The sequence below is a fragment of the Mauremys mutica genome, chromosome 7 (assembly GCF_020497125.1).
Source record: "Mauremys mutica isolate MM-2020 ecotype Southern chromosome 7, ASM2049712v1, whole genome shotgun sequence".
NCBI classification, from domain to species: domain Eukaryota; kingdom Metazoa; phylum Chordata; order Testudines; family Geoemydidae; genus Mauremys; species Mauremys mutica.
In genome coordinates, this window is record NC_059078.1 from 110509997 (window position 1) to 110531323 (window position 21327).

Here is a 21327-nt window from a genome sequence, read left to right on the forward strand (position 1 = left end):
ATTATAATATCAGAAAGGGCAGTGGAAGAATGTGTGGGAAATGAAAAGCACGGTATGGAAGAAATGAAAAGCCTTTGTGTGAGAAGTATGAGGAGTAGGGGCCTGTGGCGTGACCACAGGACTGGGAGCCAGGAAATCTGCTTTTTATTCTGACATCTACCCCAGATTTCTTGAGTGATGCAGGGCAAATTACTTAACCCTCTCCATGGCTCAGTTTCTCTATTTGTAAAATGGGATTACACTTACTTAAATAGTGCACTGGAGTGTTATGAGAAGTAATAAGTTAACATTTGCAAAGCTCTATAAACAATTTACTATTAAATGGTGAGAGAACTAAACATGGAAAAAGGGAAGAGAAATTAGAATGAGAGAAAAGAGAAAAAGCAGGAATAAAGAAAAAAATAGAAAGGGATGCGGGGAAAATACTGAAGACAGCAGACACAAAACTTAAAGGCATTAGGGGCAGGTCCTCAACATCACGACTATAAAACAACACAAACATTTCAAAATGACACCAGCTGATTTTTTTTTTAAATGGATAGTGTGCCAGGAAGATGGGAAGGAGAAAACAAAACCGTGTGTTCCAAACATACTTTCCTATTAATTTAGTTTATTTTTAAAGAGGTTTCTTTAGCAAGGTCACACTTCTACTATTTTGCTTTATTCCCTAATTTTAAAATCCATTAAAGCTTCAGAGGTGTTTTTTTTTCCATTTTCTCTGCAAATCTTTCATATTCTCTTAGCATTTCTTATTTATTTTTGCCATAAATGGACCTATGGGCTGGCTTGGCAATTGCTCTATGTGGATCACAGTTTAGGTCCAACATTATTTGGGCTAGCAAAGATCTCTGCAGACTGATGTTCAGTTCCTGTGGGAAGGAAGCACCTCTGGTCAGTACTAAGAGCACTGTTGAGTGTTTTTCAGCTTCCCTTTGCTGAAAGGAGGATGATGAGGCCAGTGAGTGGTAGAATCTCTCACCCTAACCCAAACAAAAATAAAATAGGCCTAAATCCTCTCTAAAATGGTATAAATCCCTTCAAATGCCCTGTGATATTCGCACGTCTCAAATCTATGATATCATAAAGTTAGACCATACAGAAGTCTAAAAATGCATCATGATTTCTAAAGTACTGTAACTTAGTCATCAGTGAAATTTATTCAACAGGAGACAGTATGATCAAACATTGTCTTACCTGATTATTTACAGCGTTATTCTGGTTTGGTCCGTTATTTTGCTTTGGTTGCTGTGTATTGTTGTCCCTAGAATAAAATTCACATAATCAGAAAAATTAATATAAATCTAGATTAATTACATTTAAGCAGCAGTGTGGCCCAGTGGCTAGGGCACTGGTAAGGGGTTTGCAGACCAGGGTTCTTTGTCTGGTTCTGTCACTGTATGACCATGGACAAGTCATTTACTTCTCTGTGTCTCTATTTCCCCTACCCTCCTTTATCTGAATTGTCTATTTTGACTGTAAGATCTTCAGGGCAGGGATTATCTCCTGGTATATGTTTATACAAAGCTTAGTACCACGGGCACCTCCAGGTGCTACTTAATACGAATATGACAATAAATGAATACAATATATATTAGAAAAGAATACTGAGAAGTGAGTAGAGGAAAGGAACTGGACAGTTTAATTAAAACAAAAAGGTTCCTGTATAGCCACAAACTTTGCTGCCTGAGAAAAACACAAATGCATCAGGAGGCAAAATGTGTGGAACTACATGAGCATAATTTAGGGCAACTTCTGGCCCAGCGTTTTTCTTTTCTTTTTAATCTTTATTTTGGAGATACAGAATTTACAAGTGTGGATTTTCATATATATATCACAATTTTAGGGTTTTAAGGTTTTCTGCATAATTTGTTTCCCACAGAAAAGGATTAATTAAAAAAAAAGAACGTTCCAATACTGCACCTGATAATGTATCTGCCTGCCCAATGATTTAAATGGTGCCCTGCACATGCACAGGATGTGGTTAGACTGGGTATTTTGACAACTATTTCCTACTGTTGATAATACCAGGGTAATTCCACTGGTGGTAAAAAGCGGTGGGAGCCCTAGTACAGACAAAGCCCCCAGAGGGGTCTGCTTTATAATACTTGGTGACATTAAGACCTGCTCTGAGTAGCATTAGAACATGATATATCAAGTGATGAAATACCCTATTGTGACAAGAACGACATTGGTTGTGAAGAAAATAAATTTTTGATACCTGTATCGTCTTCTACTTTTCCGGCAAATCCTTCTCTTTATTGCATCTCTCTTGATAACTGCTATCACGATTGCAATCAACACTGGAAGCACAAGCAGGAAAAACACAAGCAAGCCATCTCTAAGTGATGTATCTGGGGAAAAGAAATGCAAACAGCATGAGCTAATCATCTTGTTTTACTTCATTATGCAAACATTTTGCTGCTATATGAACCTCCTTGCTGCGAATGCTAAAACCTTTAAGTAATCACAGATAAAATTCTGATCAGTGTACACACATTAGTAGCTGCAATGAAGTCAATGTAACTAATAGTATAAATCAGACAAGCAGGATCTGGCCCCAAGATCAGAGGTTGCTTGCTTTTTTTTTTTTTTAAGAGATGAAAGTAACAAGCTAACTTTTAAAAAAAGAACAGGCGTACTTGTGGCACCTTAGAGACTAACAAATTTATTTGAACATAAGCTTTCGTGGGCTACAGCCCACTTCATCAGATGCATCACTTTTCTGTCTTTTTCCATCATGTCTATTTTTTCAAGATCCCTGAAACTGACAAACACAATTTCACTTTAAAAAAAAAATTATTTGCTTGCACATCCCTAATTTTCATTATTTCTGTGATTCAACATATTTTCTTCAGCACACTGACAAATCAAAAGTAGGTTAAGTATCAGAGGGGTAGCCATGTTAGTCTGGATCTGTAAAAGCAGCAAAGAATCCTGTGGCACCTTATAGACTAACAGACGTTTTGCAGTATGAGCTTTCGTGGGTATCCGACGAAGTGGGTATTCACCCACGAAAGCTCATGCTGCAAAACGTCTGTTAGTCTATAAGGTGCCACAGGATTCAAAAGTAGGTTGTTTTTCTTTTCAAAATAAGAATTCAATAACAGATAAAAGGTTTTTTTATAAAGTTATGGATCAATTAGTTTTTTATAAAATAGTGTGTAATATGCTCTATGGTATATATAAAAAGCAAGCAGGATTTGGCCTATTCTGCTTATCAGGATTTCCTAAATTTACATAGGTGGGAGGATCAAATCCTGAACACTTTATTCACAAGCATGAGACTACCAATTCTTTAAGTGAATAAGGAGCACAGGGTTCAGCTCACAGCTGTAATCAACCTGAACTTTTGGGTTGTAAACAGATTTGTATTTATTTTTGTAATAATATATTTATTTTTGTGCTTTTATAAAAATAATGATTTCTAAACAATTATAATATTTTTTAAGAAAAAAATATCAGATTTGTTTTGTAGTACAAGCTTACAGAATATAAATGTTGGGCCAGATAGTGGGCAGGACTAAATCCCACCGTGTCTCATTAATATCCTGGCACTGGCACAGCTATAACTACACTGTATATAACTCTCTTTAAGTCAGAGGAGTTAAGCAAGCAGAGGATTTTGTCCATCCTCTGGGGTCCTGGTCCATGGCTAGGGCTCTTATGTGCTACCATAATATAAATAAAAAGGAGACAAAAGTAAGTAGTAGTTTATTTTATCAGACATTACAGTCAAACTGAAAGAGCTTCAGCATCCTACCTATATGAGTTGGACCACTGTCAATACTGCCACCATAACCTGATTTATCACAAAAAGGAGGAGCCCATCCAGGATTGCAGTGACAATTCCCGTTGTTGTTACACACCTGTAGCCACACAAGAAACCACAATTAAATAACTGTTTTGTAGCACTGAAATGTAGTTTTTGCATTTATATTATTTAATTCTCCATATTCCATCTGAGAGATGGGAAAAAAGAAGGGTTCCATTCAGGATTGTTAACCAAGGGCCTTATCCAAAGTGCACTGCAGTCAATAAAAGGACTCCCATTGACTTCAACTGGCTTTGGAACAGGGCCCATATCCCATGCTTGAAGGGACATCAAATTCCAATTCAAAATGAATTTCTTTACAATTGTCACTGATAACACCATAGATTATTTAAATGAAAGACTTATAAAATTGAATAAGATCTTGTGCCTACGGTAGCTGCACTCTTTTTTAAAGACTCCTTTTTTATCAGACATATGAAGTGTTTTATTTGGAAGCCACCTCAGGCTAGAGTCTTCAGACCTTTCTGAGTTAGTGGTATGTAAGTAGTACTAGCATGTACCCAGGAAAGTTTGGAACATTACATTTATGGTCAACCCCAGAGTGAGGCTTGGTTGTAGTATAAGAAGCTGAACCTCCTCAGGGTTACTCCTTGAGAGTACAATGATTCTCACAGATAATCCAACTGAAGTCAATGAGACTCCACGTTGTTGCAAGGGACTGTGCTAATAGATCCCTTTGTAGAATTGCAGCCTAAACCAGGGCCGGCTCCAGGCCCCAGTACGCCAAGCATGTGCTTGGGTCGGCATGCCGCGGGGGGCGCTCTGCCAGAGCCGCGGGACCGGCGACCGCCAGAGCGCCCCCTGCGGCGTGCCGCCGTGCTTGGGACGGCAAAATTGCTAGAGCCGCCCCAGCCTAAACGTGTACATCCATTTAGAACAAATCAGATTTGCCAAATGAACAAATCATATTTAGAGTTGTACATGAAGAATTGTGTGTGAACACAGAGAGTGGTGGATAGCTGAAGGAGGGATCTTGGCACAACCATTTTTCCCCTCCACTGGCATTCCCATACATTGTGAGTGATATTGTTGGCTCCTGTGGCAGCAAACCTCTACAGCAATTAGCCTCTTTTCTCATTTGTCTTGCATAGAACATTGTTTCGAAGGAGAGCTTCTGGGTTTTACTATATTTGGATCCTGGTCTGATTTTTCACCCAGGAATATTACATAATTCATTATATTTTCCTCTGCAGAGAATTACGTTGCTTTCAAAATTGGACAGCTCATCTAGTAATGTAATGGGATCTACTTTGCCTATTTCATATTAAATGTACTATCCACATTAGTGATGAATGGTTTACAGTGCATTGGTAACATGAACTATAGATAAAAAAATGAATTTGACTTTTAGTACAGATTAGAAAAAACAAAGCATATGTTTCATTATTTATTTTATTTATTTAGATCTACTGAACCTATCAATAATCTCTAGGAGCCTAATGTAATAAAAATAATATACTTACAGCACGATCATTACACTTCTGCATTACATCGCAGTTGTAACCAAGCTCACTTGCATTAACACATTTAAAGTCTACACAGGCCTGAAAAATATTAAATATCTATTTTAAAAGAGTATTTCAACTACCCTAATATTTTTATAAACATAAAATAATATCTATAAAACAGTAATACTGCAAAATGTAAGTGGTGAGAAACAAGGCTGTCTAAAAACACTAGATTCTTCAGAACTCTGGTTTAATTTGTCACATATTTTCATGCACTAGGATATACTTTGATGCAAATGAAATCTGAATATGAATAACTATTATTTTAAAGCTTTGATAAACAAAAAAGGAGGCTTTATGGTACAGAGCTAATAAATACTACTTCTCGGTGTGCATGTATATATAAATTAACATTAAGTATTATTTATTGTATCAATATATAGACACACACATGCACACACATATATATAAAACACACAAAAACTATGTAGAACATTACTTGAGCTGCAAAGTTAAGCACTCAAAAATGCCAGGTTTATAGTTGCTCACACAGCCCTATTTCTGCTCCTTTTGTCCCTCCAGTGTACTGACTGAGACAAGTTTGCTGTGAAAAAACAGTATGTGATCACGTCATTAAAGCTTGTATCATATATGCACAAGGGGACTGAATTAAGGTTGTGTGGAGAACCATAGATCTGGAGTCTCCTAACTTTTGAGTGTTTGACTTGGCAATCTTACCAATGTTCCTTTAATGCCGATTTTCCTTTAATGCAGATTTTCCTTTAATGTAGTATATAATTTTGTATGTAATTTCCATTTTTTAAAGAACAAGATCAAATAAATTCTACATTGTTCAACGACAGCAAACTCCCATCAACACGGTGAACCTTGAATGTTAAGTGCTACAACTTGTATCAACAGCATATGCTGGCAACAGCAGAAGGCTGTTTTCCTGGAGAAGACCTGGGTTGCTGGGTCTAGGGGTGATAGAGAAGTGAGCTGGCTCTCTAAGAGGAAGTTGAAAAAGCTGCTCCAACAGTAACCCTGTCTTCCCAATGCAATGTGTGCTCCTGGTGCTGCTGCTTTGGTGGTGGCCTGAGCCCTGCCTCTGAATGTTTACTGATTTTGTCATGCTGTCAAAATTTTCTTGCGGAGCACAAGTGAGAGAAGGGAAATGGCAGTTTCTAACAATTTATATGTCAGTTAATGGAATGGAATTTCATGGGACAAAGAAAAGGCACTTCCTGTAAGTCTGAGGGGATTCTCCCTGCTGAATATCCAAGGTTATAGTACACATAGACACTCTTTATGAGATAAGTATTTTGAGAGTCATGAGCCCAAGTCGTTATGAGGAAAATTAAAATGTGGCTTAATGCTTTGAAAGCTAAGGGTCTTATAGTAAGATGTATTAAAAAGAGAACTTTTCATTAAGTGTCATGCATTCTGCAATAACTGCTGTGATCTACCTTACCTTTCCTTTTCCACAAGCAGTTCCCTTTTGAACTTGAGCAGGATCAGGGATATCTGACCCTAGGTCAAAGTCAGAAGTCACACATGAAACACCACCTTGATTGCTGACAACACTAGAACCAGGAAGATTTTCAAGACTGACAGGTGTACACTGAAGTTTGCCACACAGACTATGTCTGTAATAAATGAATAAAATACAAATATAAGATAACATTGAGAAAACAGACTCAATACAAAATTATTATTTATTAATAAATTCACACAGTTTACACTATGAGCCAATAATTTTCTCTTGCTGGAAATCTCATATTCTAAGAAAGTTTTCCCTTCTCTTTCTCTGTGTATGTGTGTGTGTGTATCATTTTATATATATATTGAAGACTGCCTATTCTGAGCCTTTGGCACAGTGTAATTTTGTGTGTGTATATACAAGGTATTTCCACATTTGAGGGAAAAGAGGAAACATTTCTCTTGCAGGTTGTTTAAAAAGAAATGGCATCTGACAGAAGCTGCTCAAAATCCTGGGATACGAGAAGTAATCCCAATGGAGATGGATTAGTGGAGAGAGTCCTGTTGATGAAGAGGATTAATGGTGCCGGATAAATGTATTTCAGCATATGGCTCTGCAATTTATCAGATGGATATCAGCATAATACAGTGGGCGCCAGACAAAGGACTGTGGCGGCGGTCGAGCATCCGCTGAAATGCCGCCAAATTTCGGCGGCAATTTGGCGGCGACGCCTCTCAATGACGTCGCTTGTCGGCGGCAAGCGGCGTCATCAAGAGGCATCACCACCGAAATGCCGCCGAATTTCAGCGGCATTTTGGCGGATGCTTGACCGCCGGCCAGGACACGGCAGCGACCGCGGGCGCCATGGCGCCCGCTGCGTTTGGGACCTCTGCCATAATATATGTGTTTGTCTATGGCTATATAAACACAAATGCCCCTGCTACAGGTGAGGCTGGTAGCACTGACTATTAAGATTCTCATTATAAGACCTGTTTTCAGGTGCTTATAACTTGCCAAACTTTAACCATATCGGCTGAAATTTTGCATGCTGGGTGTTGCCTCAGGTTGAAATTTTGGGAAAAATTCTTACAAAAGGGTTAAGCCATTTCCAAGAATGAGGCTAGGGGGAAATATATTGTTTTGTCTGTGTTAAAAAAACGGTGTCAAGCTTTTATTTGAACACTTTTAGCAGCCCCATGCTTTGTAGCAGGAACTTGAAATTTGGCAGGGGAGTGGCCTTTCTGACAGGGATGTGCCTTTTGACTTCCCTGTGAAAATCTGCCCAAATTTGGCCAAGTTATAAGCCTTTGAAAAACAAATTACAATTCCCATATTCTCAGTTCTATAGTGATGAGAGACCCAGAAAAGCCCTTGGGGAGATTAATATGTTTGTCTTCAGAGCAGGGTCACACCACAGGTTATAAACTATATAATGCAGTGTTGTGCATAACTTTGGCCTTCTTATGAGGTTTTTTTATTTTTTTACAAGGAATGGTCTGATGCAGGTCATCTATTTTAAAAATACCTGCGATGATGGGCCAGACTCTCTCTTGTGCCAAGATCGGCTGTTTATGGCTACCTGATTCTGTGGCCTGATCTGCCCCATTTTCCATCTAAGTTAGAGGACCATAGGCTGATCTAGGGACCATATACCATCTGAGAATTAGTGAAGCACAGCCTGATACATCCCCTCCCTCCCTCTATGCTGTGCTGGGAGTGTGGCTGATGCAGGAACTAGGTGGATCAGCTTTCTGCCATTTGAGAGCTCCTTTCCATCAAGGGACCTATCAGCTGACCAAGTACTGGCAGATTATAGCTCCTTTCCATGGCCTAAGCACCACAAAAGGGCTGGTTGAGAGGCGAGAATATGGTTCAGTTTCTTCAAAAGAACATTTAAGGAAAGTTGAGTTTTACACATATTGTTTCAATTGGTTTTAAGAAATTGTTTTAATCAACAACTTAAAACAGACTAATAAAAAAATGAAGATTAATGTAGGTAAACTCAGGTAGGCCAAAGTAATGAAGCATGTAAGCATTATATGTTTAATATATACTCTACATTATATACTGTTTATATGAATAAATGACAGGAGGAAAGATTAGATTCTATTTATACCTGCTGGTCACTTACTCAATGGGACATTTATTGTACTTTCCACCTGACATTCCACAGTTTCCAAATCTATCTCCCTCCATGTTGGCTACTTCAAAACAAATATCAGGTGCTTTTCTTGCTCCTAAAAGAACAATATCAATTTTTTAACAACTAATATATCCAATAAAAACGAATAATCCACAATGGCTATTTAAATCCTAGGTACAAGACAGAGCATATAAGTGAATTTTTCCTATTAATATGAATTCTGTTACACAGACAGTCAAACAGTTTAAAAATACCTTTTCCGTAGATGGATTCACACTGTGAATCATAATTCTGGCAAACCCCACTATAGCAATATTCTTTCATGTTGTTGCATGGGTAGCCATTCATGATATATACATCATCTGGGCAGTATGGGTATGTCCCATTGCAGTATTCAGGTAGATCACAGAAATTCATTTTTCGTCTACATTCCACTCCTGCCACTTTAAACTATAAATGGAACAGAAAGTTACTCTGTTTTATTTTGCAATAGTAGAAATTCTAACACAAAGGTATACAATGATTATGTAGTAGTTTTGGAAAGAAAATATGCTTGTAAATTTGAGGAAGATGAACATGGTTCTTCATATCAATATACAGAGCACGTAGGCCACTCCTGTGAGTTTGTTGTGGCATGTTGATACAGCTGATGAACTTGATCATGCACAGCACTGGTTCAGAGTGTGGCATTTATAAACACCAGATAAAAAGTGATGAGTAGGCAGGGGATGCATGGAAACTCGATCCTACAGTAATGAGAGCACTACTACATGACATCTAATTACTTCTGCCTAAAAAGCAGATGTCAGGCCAGAGCTAACACTTCATTTGTAAGCTGAAGATCACACATAAGGCCATGAATCCTCAGACCAAGATTCTCTGTTCACCCACTCACCCTACTTTAATCTACACTCCTGAGTACGGTTTTAATAATGTATGTACAGGTGTCTAAAGACGCTGTTATAGATCCATTTCTAAAAATTAAAAAAAAATATCCACTACTAATTAGTACCAATTGTTTAAGTTAAGAACATAAATTAACAAAAAGGGTTCCTCCCTCCAGCCTACCTTACAATTTTCACAGCACAGCCCTTCCGCACACTGTGATCCAGACTTAAGTTTGCAGGTTGCAGCATCACAGCAAGGATTAGTACACTCCTGTAGCAAAGGTATGAATTAGGGACACAGGGTTTTTACTTTTCTCTATAGTCAGGGGTTTCTGAAGTACACAATCAGATTAAAATTGACCAGAAGCCAAATGTATTGAGTCTCTTTCAGTATCTGAAGTTTAGAGTTCTCTATCTTATTGGAAGGCAGCACGCAGTTTGGCTATGTATCAGAAACTAGAGAGAAACTTTATTTTTGATTGACTACTTGCATAGGGATAAGAGCAGGTAAAGCAACAACTGCTTTTCTAAATAGAACAGGGTCCTAAAGAAGCAGAACTCCACAGGTTTCTATTAACAGTTCGGAGCACTCAATATATTTTATTTCCAAGTTAAGAGTACAATATAGAAATGATTTGTTTTTAGGCTTTTTTTTTTGGTGTCAGAAAAAACCTTCAACTGAACATGGGTTTTTCCTCACCACTGGTATTTGCTAGCATATATTCTAAGTAGTACCAATCACAGGCGCCAGCCTCATTTCCCTGGGGGTGCTCGACCTCCACTCCACCTCAGGCCCTGCCCCCACTCCACCCCTTCCCCCAAGGAACTTCTTTGTACAAAACAGGTTGAGATTGAAGCCTGGATGCCCAAATGAATTGAAGTACTATACCTGGGGTTTGCCACAATCACATTCTTCATTCTTATCCATCACGTTATTGCCACAGACAGGTTCTGTGAAAATATCACTTGGTTTTGGAGCATTTTTAAGACAGTTTCCTCCACCATTCAAAATGAGATTCTCAAAATCATTGGCACTACAAGTGCTGAAATTCTTGGATGCACTAGAAAGCATAATATTGCATTTGTTTGGCATACACATTTTTCCTAGTAAAGATCAATTTATTTCAAGCCATTTAATAACAAAGTTCTATACACTACTTGTGTAATAGTAGAAGATCATTGGGATCGCTCATTTTTTAGATCTATATATTGCATTTAAGGAAAGATATTTCTAGGATTTAAAAGATACTGCCAGAATTTTAGTCTTTCATATATTCATAGATTTTAAGACCAGAAGGGATTATTAGATCATGTATTCTGACCTCCTGTATAACATAGGCCATTGAATTTCACCCATTTACCCCTGTTTTTAACCCAAAGTGTTTGACTACAGCAGAGGTGGGCAAACCTTTTGTCCCGAGGTATGGAAATTGTATGGCGGGCCAGGAATGCTCATGAAATTGGGGTTGGGGTGCAGGAGGGGATGAGGGCTCTGGCTGGGGGTGCGGGCTCTGAGGTGGGGCCAGAAATGAGGAGTTCAGGGAGCAGGAGGGGGCTCCGGGCTGAGGCAGGGAGTCGGGGTGCTGGGTTGAATGAGGTCTCTGGCTGAAGGTGTGGGCTCTGGGGTGGGGCTGGGGATGAGGGATTTCGGGTTGTCGGAGGGTGCTCCAGGCTTTGACCAAGGGGTTCAGAGGGTGGGAGGAGGATCAGGGCTGGGGCAGGGAGTTGGGGCATGGGGGAGGGAGATGAGGGCTCTGGCTGGGGATGTGGGCTCTGGGGTGGGGCCAGAAATGAGGAGTTCAGGGTGCAGGAGGGGGTTCTGGGCTGGGGTTGGGGTGCAGGAGGGTTGGGGGCTCCAGCTGCGGGTGCAGACTCTGGGGTGAGGCTGGGGATGAGCGGTTTGGGGTGCAGGAGGGTGCTCCGGGCTGGGATTTAGTGGTTCGGAGGGCCGGAGGGGAATCAGGGCTGGGGCAGGGGGTTGTTGGGGTATGGGAGGGGCTCAGGGATGCAGGCTCTGGGCGGCACTTACCTCAAGCAGCTCCCAGAAGCAATGGCATATCCCCCCTATGCAGGGGTGAAAGTAAAATACAGCTCTTACCAGTACGGGTCCCACTCTGCCCCTGCCCCTCCCTCCACCCCCCAGAAGGCTGGGCCTCAGACAGAAGTGGGAGGGCAGGGTGGAAGTAAGTTACATTTCTTACCCGTACAGTCCAAACACAAGCAACCCACCTCTCCTACATACTTCATGGATCCCTCCCATTGCATGACTTAGATATAGAAATTAAAGCTACTATTACTACTACCAGTACTGTCTGTAATAAACTTTACTATTGGAATAAGCCTGAAAAACTGAAAACTCACTGTCACATTTTTCTCCTTGTCCTCCCTCCTCCTCCTCCAGCCAGGCTGCCCAACGCGGCTAAGCTCCGCGTTTCCCCGACCCCTGCACTCAGCAGGGACTGCAGCGGCTCCCCTCTAGCGTGTAGCAGGGGGACTGGCTGAGAAGCCTCCCCAGGTAGCCTGCTGCCTGCATAAGAACAGTTTAAATTTAGCTGTTCACTCCACATCTGAACCAGGATTAGGGGCTATTTCTGGCATCCTTGTTAATTTCACTCAGGGTTGTTGGAGGGAGAGGGGGACGGGAGGGTGAGACCAAGGCAGGGGCAGAATACAATAGCCATTTGGCCACAGAGTTTAAATCCAGAGCTAATAAAAGTCAGTGGAAGGGGAAAAATCACTGTCACATCCGTTTCTCTCCTCCTCCAGCCAGGATGCCGACAGGGCTAGGCTCCCTGTTCCCCTGACCCCCCTCCCTATTCAGTGGTAGCTGCAGCGGCTTCCCTCTAGCTTGCAGCAGGGAGCAAAGGGACTGGCTGAGGGAGAAGCCTCCCCAGGTAGCCTGCTGCCTGCATAGGAACAGTTTAAATTTAGCTGTTCACTCCAGTCTGAACCAGGATTAGGGGCTATTTCTGGCATCCTTGTTAATTTCACTCACAGTTGTTGGGGGTGTGTGTGTGACCAAAGCCGGGGCAGTTCTTTTCTGCCCCCCGATAAGGCGATCCTCCAAAAATCAAAAATATATTGATTTCAATTACAACATAGAATACAAAGTGTACAGTGCTCACTTTATATTATTTTTATTACAAATATTTGCACTGTAAAATGGTAAACAAAATAAAGTATTTTTCAATTAACCTCATACTGTAGTGCTATCTCTTGATCATGAAAGTGCAACTTACAAATGTAGGTTTTTTTTGTTACATAACTGCACTCAAAAACAAAACAATCTAACACTTTAGAGCAAGTGGTCCCCAACGCAGTGCCCGCAGGCGCCATGGCGCCCACGGGAGCATCTTAATGCACCCGCGTCCTGGCCCCCGGGAGAGCACCCGCCAAAATGCTGCCAAATTTCAGCGGCATTTCAACAGGAACACCTCTCAATGACGACGCTTGTCGCCAACAAGTGACGTCATCGAGAGGTGTTGCCGCTGAATTTCGGCGGCATTTTGGTGGGTGCTCCACCACCGCAGTGGTCCTTCGTCTGGCACCCGCTAGACGAAAAGGTTGGGGACCACTGCTTTAGAGCCTACAAGTCAACTCAGTCCTATTTCTTGTTCAGCCAATCGCTAAGAGAAACAAGTTTGTTTACATTTAAGGGACACAATGCTGCCCACTTCTTAATTACAATGTCACTTGAAAGTGAGAAAGGCATTCACATGACACTGTTGTAGCTGGTATCGCAAGTTATTTACGTGCCAGATGTGCTAAAGGTTCATATGCCTCTTCATGCTTTGGCCATCATTCCAGAGGATATTCTTCCATGATGATGACACTTGTTTAAAAAAAAATGTGTTAATTAAATTTGTGACTGAACTCCTTGCGGGGAGAATTTTATGTCTCCTGCTCTGTTTTACCTGCATTCTGCCATATATTTCATATTATAGTCGTTTTAGATGATGACCCAGCACATGTTGTTCATTTTAAGAACACTTTCACTGCAAATTTGACAAAATGCAAAGAAGGTACCAATGTGAGATTTCTAAAGATAGCTACAGCACTCGACCCAAGATTAAGAATCTGAAGTGCCTTCCAAAATCTGAGAGGGATGAGGTGTGGAACATGCTTTCAGAAGTCTTAAAAGAGCAAAAACTACAGAACCCAAACCACCAAAAAAGAAAATCAACCTTCTGCTGGTGGCAGCTGACTTAGATGATAAAAATGAACATGTGTTGGTCTGCACTGCTTTAGATCATTATCGGGCAGAACCAGTCATCAGCATGGATGTCTGTCCTCTGAAATGGAGGTTGAAGCATCAAGGGACATATGAATCTTTAGTGCATCTGGCATGTAAATATCTTGCAACATGGGCTACAACAGTGCCACAGGCACTACCTGTTCTCACTTTCAGGTGACACTGTAAACAAAAAACAGGCAGCATTGTCGTCTGCAAATGTAAACAAACTTGTTTGTCTGAGCAATTGGCTGAACAAGAAGTGGGACTGATGGGACTTGTAGGCTCTAAAGTTTTACATTGTTTTATTTTTGAATACAGGGTTTTTTTGTACATAATTCTACATTTGTAAGTTCAACTTTCATGATAAAGAGATTGCACTACAGTACTTGTATTAGGTGAATCAAAAAATACTATTTGTTTTGTTTTTACAAATATTTGTAATAAAAAATAAATATAAAGTGAGCATTGTATCCTTTGTATTTTGTGTTGTAATTGAAATCAATATATTTCAAAATGTAGAAAATATGCAAAAAATCCAAATAAATGGTTCTATTATTGTTTAACAGAGTGATTAATTGCATGATTAATCGTGATTAATTTTTGTAACTGCACAATTAATTGTGATTAATTTTTTTAATCGCTTGACAGTCCTAAATATAAATGATGTTTAGTTTAGAGGAAGTTCTTTTCCATGTAAATTCTATGATTTCCATCTCTAATTTCTAATTCTTGTAGGTTTTTTTGAGGGTTTATTGCTGGGCCAAAACATTTATTCCAGGCTGAAACACTGCATTCAAAGTTTAACTGTGGACTATATATAAATAATTTCTAACTATAACAGTGATGGGTTCCTTGATCCTGCATAGAGGTTTTCTGCAGAGATACTATGATGTCACAGACTGAACCCTGAATAAACATGCATTTATTTTTGCTGAATCACTCTGATGTCAGATCAGGCGAGACCTATTAGCCCCAAATCTAATCCTCAGAACTGCCAACTTGGTAATACAATGTAGGTAGAGATGTACATTTTATTTAAATTAACTGTAAATGTAAGCCTTAGGAAAGGGAAGTTTGGACCAGATCCAGTGTGGGAACACTATTGATAGGGGCTGGGTGGAAACAGCACAGTAACATCAATCAACTAAGTCCCATTAACTTTTTAACCCTCTAGGCTTAAGTTCTCCATACAAAGCCCATTAACTAAGGTTCTCTGAGGTTAATAGGAATTTTACACTGCTGAATAAATCTAATACAAATATGTAATATTAAAAGTAAAGTAATAATATTTGGGCTCTTACTTATTTATACTGTACATAATGTAGGATGTGGGGCACCTTTCATCATCATGTTTCATACCAAGATTATGCCCCAGCTCATGTGCAACTACTGTGGCATGACGTAGCACATTGTTACCATTAAGCTAGTAAAGAGAAGCAATATTGAAATTAATATGAAAATAAAACCTGAAAATAAAGAAATCACAAGAAAACAAGGCAATGATCCTACCTACTGATTTATTTAAGCTATATATCTCTAAATGTGTGATGATAGTATCTAGTATCATAAGGAGAGAGCATTAATAGCAAATCAGTGTAATTCTTTATCTATATATCGGTTTACGACCAGACTTTGCCATTCTTCCTCATGCTGAATAGTATTTTACTCCATCAGTAGTTCCACTGATTTCAATAGGTTCCTCACAAAGTAAAGTACTATTAAGTACAAGTAAGGCTAGCAGAATCTGGCCCTTATACTGTGTCTGCTGCTGTGGTATCTAATATTATAAGGACAAATCTCCACATCCTAAGTAAGGTGATATTAGGCCTCCCATAGGATTAAGGGAAGGCAAAGGCAGCTTAAAGCGAATTTTACCCCACTCTCCCCAAAGTGAACTGAGTGGAATTCTCGTGCATCTAAGAATCTGGGCTACAGTGTACTCTGCAACTGAGTGTGAAGAGTAAAACCCACATGTGGGTCCCGCGCTAACATTCCCATCAAGAACATACAAAAAGCTGTTCATTTTGAGTTTATGGACTTACAGTTATGGGGATGTGCTTTTCTAGCCAACTTTGAGCTAAATAAATTTAAAAATATGGCCAAAATATAGCTTGAGACTTATCCGAATGAGGTGGACTGGTACATGAAGGAGAGAGATGTGGCAAAAGGAATTATAATGTCATCCTCAAAAACGTTTTGTCTTTTCATAGGAAGCCTAACAGAACAACCCACACCAAACCAAACCTCTTAGCCCTTGATGACTTGGCTGAATAAGTCAGGGAGGTGTCTAGGTTTTTTTACTGACTAGATTTGTACATTAATAATTGAGATGAAGTACTGTACTTACAGTGCTGATGGACCCTCCATGGACTTGAGAACAGACTGTACTTACAAAAGCCATTCCAACTGTCCCACCATAGGCACCTCTCCCTCTGCAACATAACAACAGAACATGCACAATGTTTTGAGAATGGGGCTGAAAGTCCATTGCTTTCTAGTGAAAAAATATTGATGGCTCTGCCCCGAAGAAATACTATGATGAGTCAAATCTTGGTCTCACTGATGTCAGTGGGAAATTTCTCACTTTCCCAAAGGATTGGATATGGCTCTCTGATCAGTGTGACTACACCAGCTGTATGACATAACTCTTAAAAGGTATACATATGCTGTGTTACTGTTTTTGAGTAAAGAATAAGATTAAGAATAAAGATTTAATTACACAAATAATTTCTTCTTGGCCTACAGTTACAGTCAAAGCTTTAAATTAGCAGTAGTTCAGTTTCTATTATTTATTTCATTTGCATACATAAGCAATATTACAATTCTGATTTATAGTATGAGGCAAGTTTTTCCTAATGGACCAAAACTCACATTATGAGGTGGCTAACATCATTTCTTGATCGCTTAAGAAGATTTTTTTCTCTCCAAGAAACAAATCTATTTAGTACATCTCCAGCTGAACCATCCATTACATTTATGTGATTTTTATCTGACCAGATTTCTAACCCAATCAAAACAATCTGGATGTTCAATGCACCATACATCTGAAAATACACAATGGTGATTACTTTACATATATGTAAATCAAATTCAATTGAATTCTGAAAAAATTACATCATTATTACCAGTTCAGTATTATGTTGACCGGAACAATGCAAGTGTAAGAAAGTTTATTTCATTTAAATAATTAGTTCACATTACAAACTTGGCCACATCCTCCTGTTTTTATTCAGTCAAAACCTACACTATCATTTATGTGACTGAATAAAGATTACAAGCCTGAAGCTCTTCTATCTCTATTAGGATTCCTAGCCATATTCTTCAGGTGCAAGAGCCCTATGAGTAAGGGATCAGAGGGCCAACACTCAGGGGGAGGGGCACCATTTCATTCATTATCTAGGCTGGTTATCTTGAGGACAGCCTAGGAACGATTTCATCTCTCTAGTGGACTGTCGGGGACTTATGGAAATTGCTAAAGGCTGTGGAATGGGAAACTCCACAGGCAGTAAAGAGGCTAGATCTTCTGACAGCAACTGGGGATTTTGAGGGTAAACTTTGGCCAGTAGAGGGTGGACTATATGAAATGGAAAGATCCCCATTGTCGTCAGTGGGAGCTGGATCAACCCTTTAGTTAGATATCAATACTTCTTGCCTACACTGATTATTCCTGTGTAGAACACAGGAGCAGTATGTACCTCCATGTACCATGTTGGAGAGGAGGACTAGCCTCCCTAATGCTGATGAAATATTTGATATTTTTCTTACAAACATGTACAGGAATGTTCAATCTTTCAGAAATACAGTAGTGTACAAACATTTTGAGGTAAAGTTTAAAAAAAAACACTAGTAAAAGTCTTCTGTGCTCTTTTCCATGTTTTTAGCCTGGTTTTTCATCAGTTATTGCATGAGTCTAATGACAATGATTCATACGTATTCAGAAACCCTATGTTATTTTGCTAAATTTTCAAAGGTACCTCAACTTGGTGTCTGAAATTACATGTATACTTTTGCAAACACATTCTTGGGCTCATGCTTTTGTGTGTACAAAACTTGGATGTGTAAAACTTCACATTAAAAACTCATGCAAAAATGCACAGTATAATTTTAGAGGTGGGTTTTGAAAATCTACAGCATTATGGGTGTGATCCTCACCCCTGTTTCGTCCCCTTTATGCCATGGAAAAGGTCCAGAGCACCATAATGTGGCTATAAAAGCCTTATATCCAGCTGAGGAAAAACTGCCCTAAGCCTGCCCTCATACATCCTGGTACAGGAGGTTTGCGAGAGGTGGGGAGGGATCTGTCAAAGTTGCCAGAGATTCCAGGTATCCCTGCAGCCCACAGGGCAGGACTGGGAGGGCTGTCTAAGTTATGCCCCTGGAGCAGCCTAAGATTGAGAGTGTGCAAAGGTGGCTTAAAACCACCTTATCCCCCATCCCCTGGGCTGTGAGTTCTGTGGTGCGCTTCTAAGAGTCTTGTCTAGATATCAGTTATATGTCTGTATATTCATTATATTTTTCAATTAGAATACAAACACAGAATACACTAGTTGTACATTACTATTTGTATTTCTTCTGTGCAATAAGATAAAGAGGAGACTACTGAATATCCATATGGCTGAAATGACCTACCCCATCAACATAATTAGTCAGCTCAATTGTTTCCTTTTGCACAGCTACAGGATCAGAATTCTTCAGCAAATACTGTAAAATTCAATATTAGGATGTCAGAGAAAAATTAAATAATTTAATAAAATGTGTTTAATACTAGAGAAGCACTTTACCCTGTTGTTATCAACAACCATAAATAGCTCCACATAGCTTGTCTGTGGCAGCACAGCTCGTTTTTTCTGCAAGTTAGAAAATGCAATAAGTTAATATTTTAATTACCTTTAAGTCACGATTTATATTACTATTTGTTACCATGTTATTGCACATATTTACAAGGCATGGTATCTAGGTCTGGCCTCAAGTTTGTTTCCTTTTTGAGCTTTACATGGCAGCTTAAAGATCTACAGCTCAATACTTCAGTGGCAGACAGGCTCTCAGAAGTGGGGGCTTTATGGCATCTTTACATCCCCTATCCCTCCAATCCTGTTGCTTTGCCCTCTCATACAGCTTAGAACAGCCTCTGAGCTGCTCTAAGTTGCACTTGACTGCAACAGTCTCCATGTTGCCATTCCTCTATATGAGGATTTCCAAAGCCCAGTAGTGTTCCAGCCATTCTCGGGGCCCTGAAATGGGGTAAACAAAGAGCTGGCTAGATACACCACCTGGAATGCTCCTACACCAGGGTAAACCCTGGAAGTAAGTTAAGATGGTTTTATGGCCCCTTCTAGCCACTGAAGCAGCCCCAAAAGAGTTGTATTGGATCCAAGGATCTAAACATTTCTGAAGAGAAAAACACAAATATATTTACCCTGCTGAAAGTACTGTGTAAAACATTTCTATAGCTGAGAGAATTCTTCACACTCTTCTCCTGGTGCAGGTTATCATTCAGCACACCACACAGAAAAGGATCTTGCTGAACATGTTCTAATGGATAAAATAGGTGCTCAAAGGTAGCTGATATGTTAACTGGCTCCATTCCATACTGTTTGCCACCAATGTGAAGGATTCCTCTACAACAATAAAGGTATGAGAAATTATCTAGTAGAATTTCCTCTCACTTGTAACGGTACAATTTAGATGAGTAAACTACAGTTGAATATTTCACTACTAAGAAATGTACACTGTTACCTTTTTAAAAAATATATAAACAATATAAAACAAGTTGCCCCTAAAAGTAAGTGTCAGGAACGACTGAGAATTATCGATTAATAAAGCTGCAGGATGACTATGGAGTTGCTCTAAAGAAACTATTCTGGATCTTTGCTAGACAAATCCTTCATTCCTCTTCTACCCACTTATGCCCTAATTCCTGCAAGTTGTCATGCTGGGGTCATGCACAGAGTAAGGGTTTTGTGCAACATGTACTCAATGCACAATGCATCATGCCCAACCTCTGCCCTGCCCTCCCCACCCCTATGGAGCTGAACTACTCTAGCTCTGCTGTACAAAGACCATTTATAGCTGGGAGGAGGAGGAAGCTGTATTTAGTCATATGTGTTCACAAAGACAACAGAATTGCCTCCTGACCAATGTTAGCCTACTAATCCCTATGGCAGCTAAATATAGTGACTATTTTTTTACATGTTAAGATTTGTATCCAGGGAGGGTGAGACTATAGCCAGTATGTACCCATACACTATAGCAGTACCATTCTGAAAATACTATATTGTTCTCCAGAATCTTAGCTTTCATTTAAAATAAGTCTCTGTCTGTTATGGTTGCAAAGAAAGTGAACTGAGATGTGTATGTGAGTCTGCAGACAGCCTGGAACAATCTCTCTGTTGCATTTATTTCAGTGACATGTTAACTCAGATGCCCAGCAATAATGTAAATGTCAACATTGTTAGCTATTTCATTCCTCATTTAAGAAAGGAGAGAGGGAAGGTCATAGAACTACACAATTTACTTTGATGTCTTATTTTGGTGCTGCAAGTGGGTGATATTCTGTGATCTCCATCACTTATTCCCTACCACAAAAGAAGCCAAGCCCAAGGACGGGTTCAGCTGATCGCCATATTTGGGGTCGGGAAGGAATTTTCCTCCAGGGTAGATTGGCAGTGGCCCTGGAGGTTTTTCGCCTTCCTCCGCAGCATGGGGCAGGGGTCACTTGCTGGAGGATTATCTGCTACTTGAAGTCTTTAAATCAGGATTTGGGGACTTCAACAGCTGAGTCAAGGGAGAGAATTATTTCAGGAGTGGGTGGGTCAGCTTTTGTGGCCTGCATCTTGCGGGAGGTCAGACTAGATGATCATAATGGTCCCTTCTGATCTTAAGTTCTATGATTCTATGACCCTACTAGAGCCTATAGGTATATTCAAGCCACACCAACAGGGAGCTAAGCTCATGGAAGTCATGGAACCCAGGGAACACTCATGACCATATTTTGAATATCTGCACACACTCTGGCAAGTCGTGTCTCATTTTGTCAATTCACCACCTTTTATTCCCCGGTCTGACCTGTCTAACAAACATAAATATTATTTTAATTTACTGTAACAGAGTTACTCTGCGGGTTTTGGAAGCGTGCTTCTAAATACAAACTTATCAACATTGCTGCTATTTTGTAGGATGATTATAGTGTGCTACAGTCTTATGCTATACGGAAACATTAGATAGTGATGCACAGCAGTTTTTTATTTATTGTTTATACTGTGGTAGTGCACAGGGCTCCAAGAAGGGCATCTCTGTGCTTGGC

General features: G+C 39.8%; 1 protein-coding gene across 1 annotated transcript in view; it reads right to left on the reverse strand.

Annotated features, from left to right (window-relative positions):
• LOC123373652 (disintegrin and metalloproteinase domain-containing protein 9-like) overlaps nucleotides 1-21327 on the reverse strand; it is a 39155-nt gene that overhangs the window by 5278 nt on the left and 12550 nt on the right. The window contains exons 6-20 of the mRNA XM_045022688.1: nucleotides 19429-19642; nucleotides 18806-18871; nucleotides 18654-18725; nucleotides 16896-17068; nucleotides 16372-16456; nucleotides 15326-15447; nucleotides 10680-10851; nucleotides 9972-10061; nucleotides 9158-9353; nucleotides 8892-8997; nucleotides 6752-6926; nucleotides 5296-5376; nucleotides 3761-3866; nucleotides 2219-2351; nucleotides 1195-1261 (exon numbers count right to left, since the gene is read on the reverse strand). Coding sequence (XP_044878623.1) covers nucleotides 1195-1261; nucleotides 2219-2351; nucleotides 3761-3866; nucleotides 5296-5376; nucleotides 6752-6926; nucleotides 8892-8997; nucleotides 9158-9353; nucleotides 9972-10061; nucleotides 10680-10851; nucleotides 15326-15447; nucleotides 16372-16456; nucleotides 16896-17068; nucleotides 18654-18725; nucleotides 18806-18871; nucleotides 19429-19642 — 1858 coding nt within the window. The remainder of the gene's footprint in view (nucleotides 1-1194; nucleotides 1262-2218; nucleotides 2352-3760; nucleotides 3867-5295; nucleotides 5377-6751; nucleotides 6927-8891; nucleotides 8998-9157; nucleotides 9354-9971; nucleotides 10062-10679; nucleotides 10852-15325; nucleotides 15448-16371; nucleotides 16457-16895; nucleotides 17069-18653; nucleotides 18726-18805; nucleotides 18872-19428; nucleotides 19643-21327) is intronic.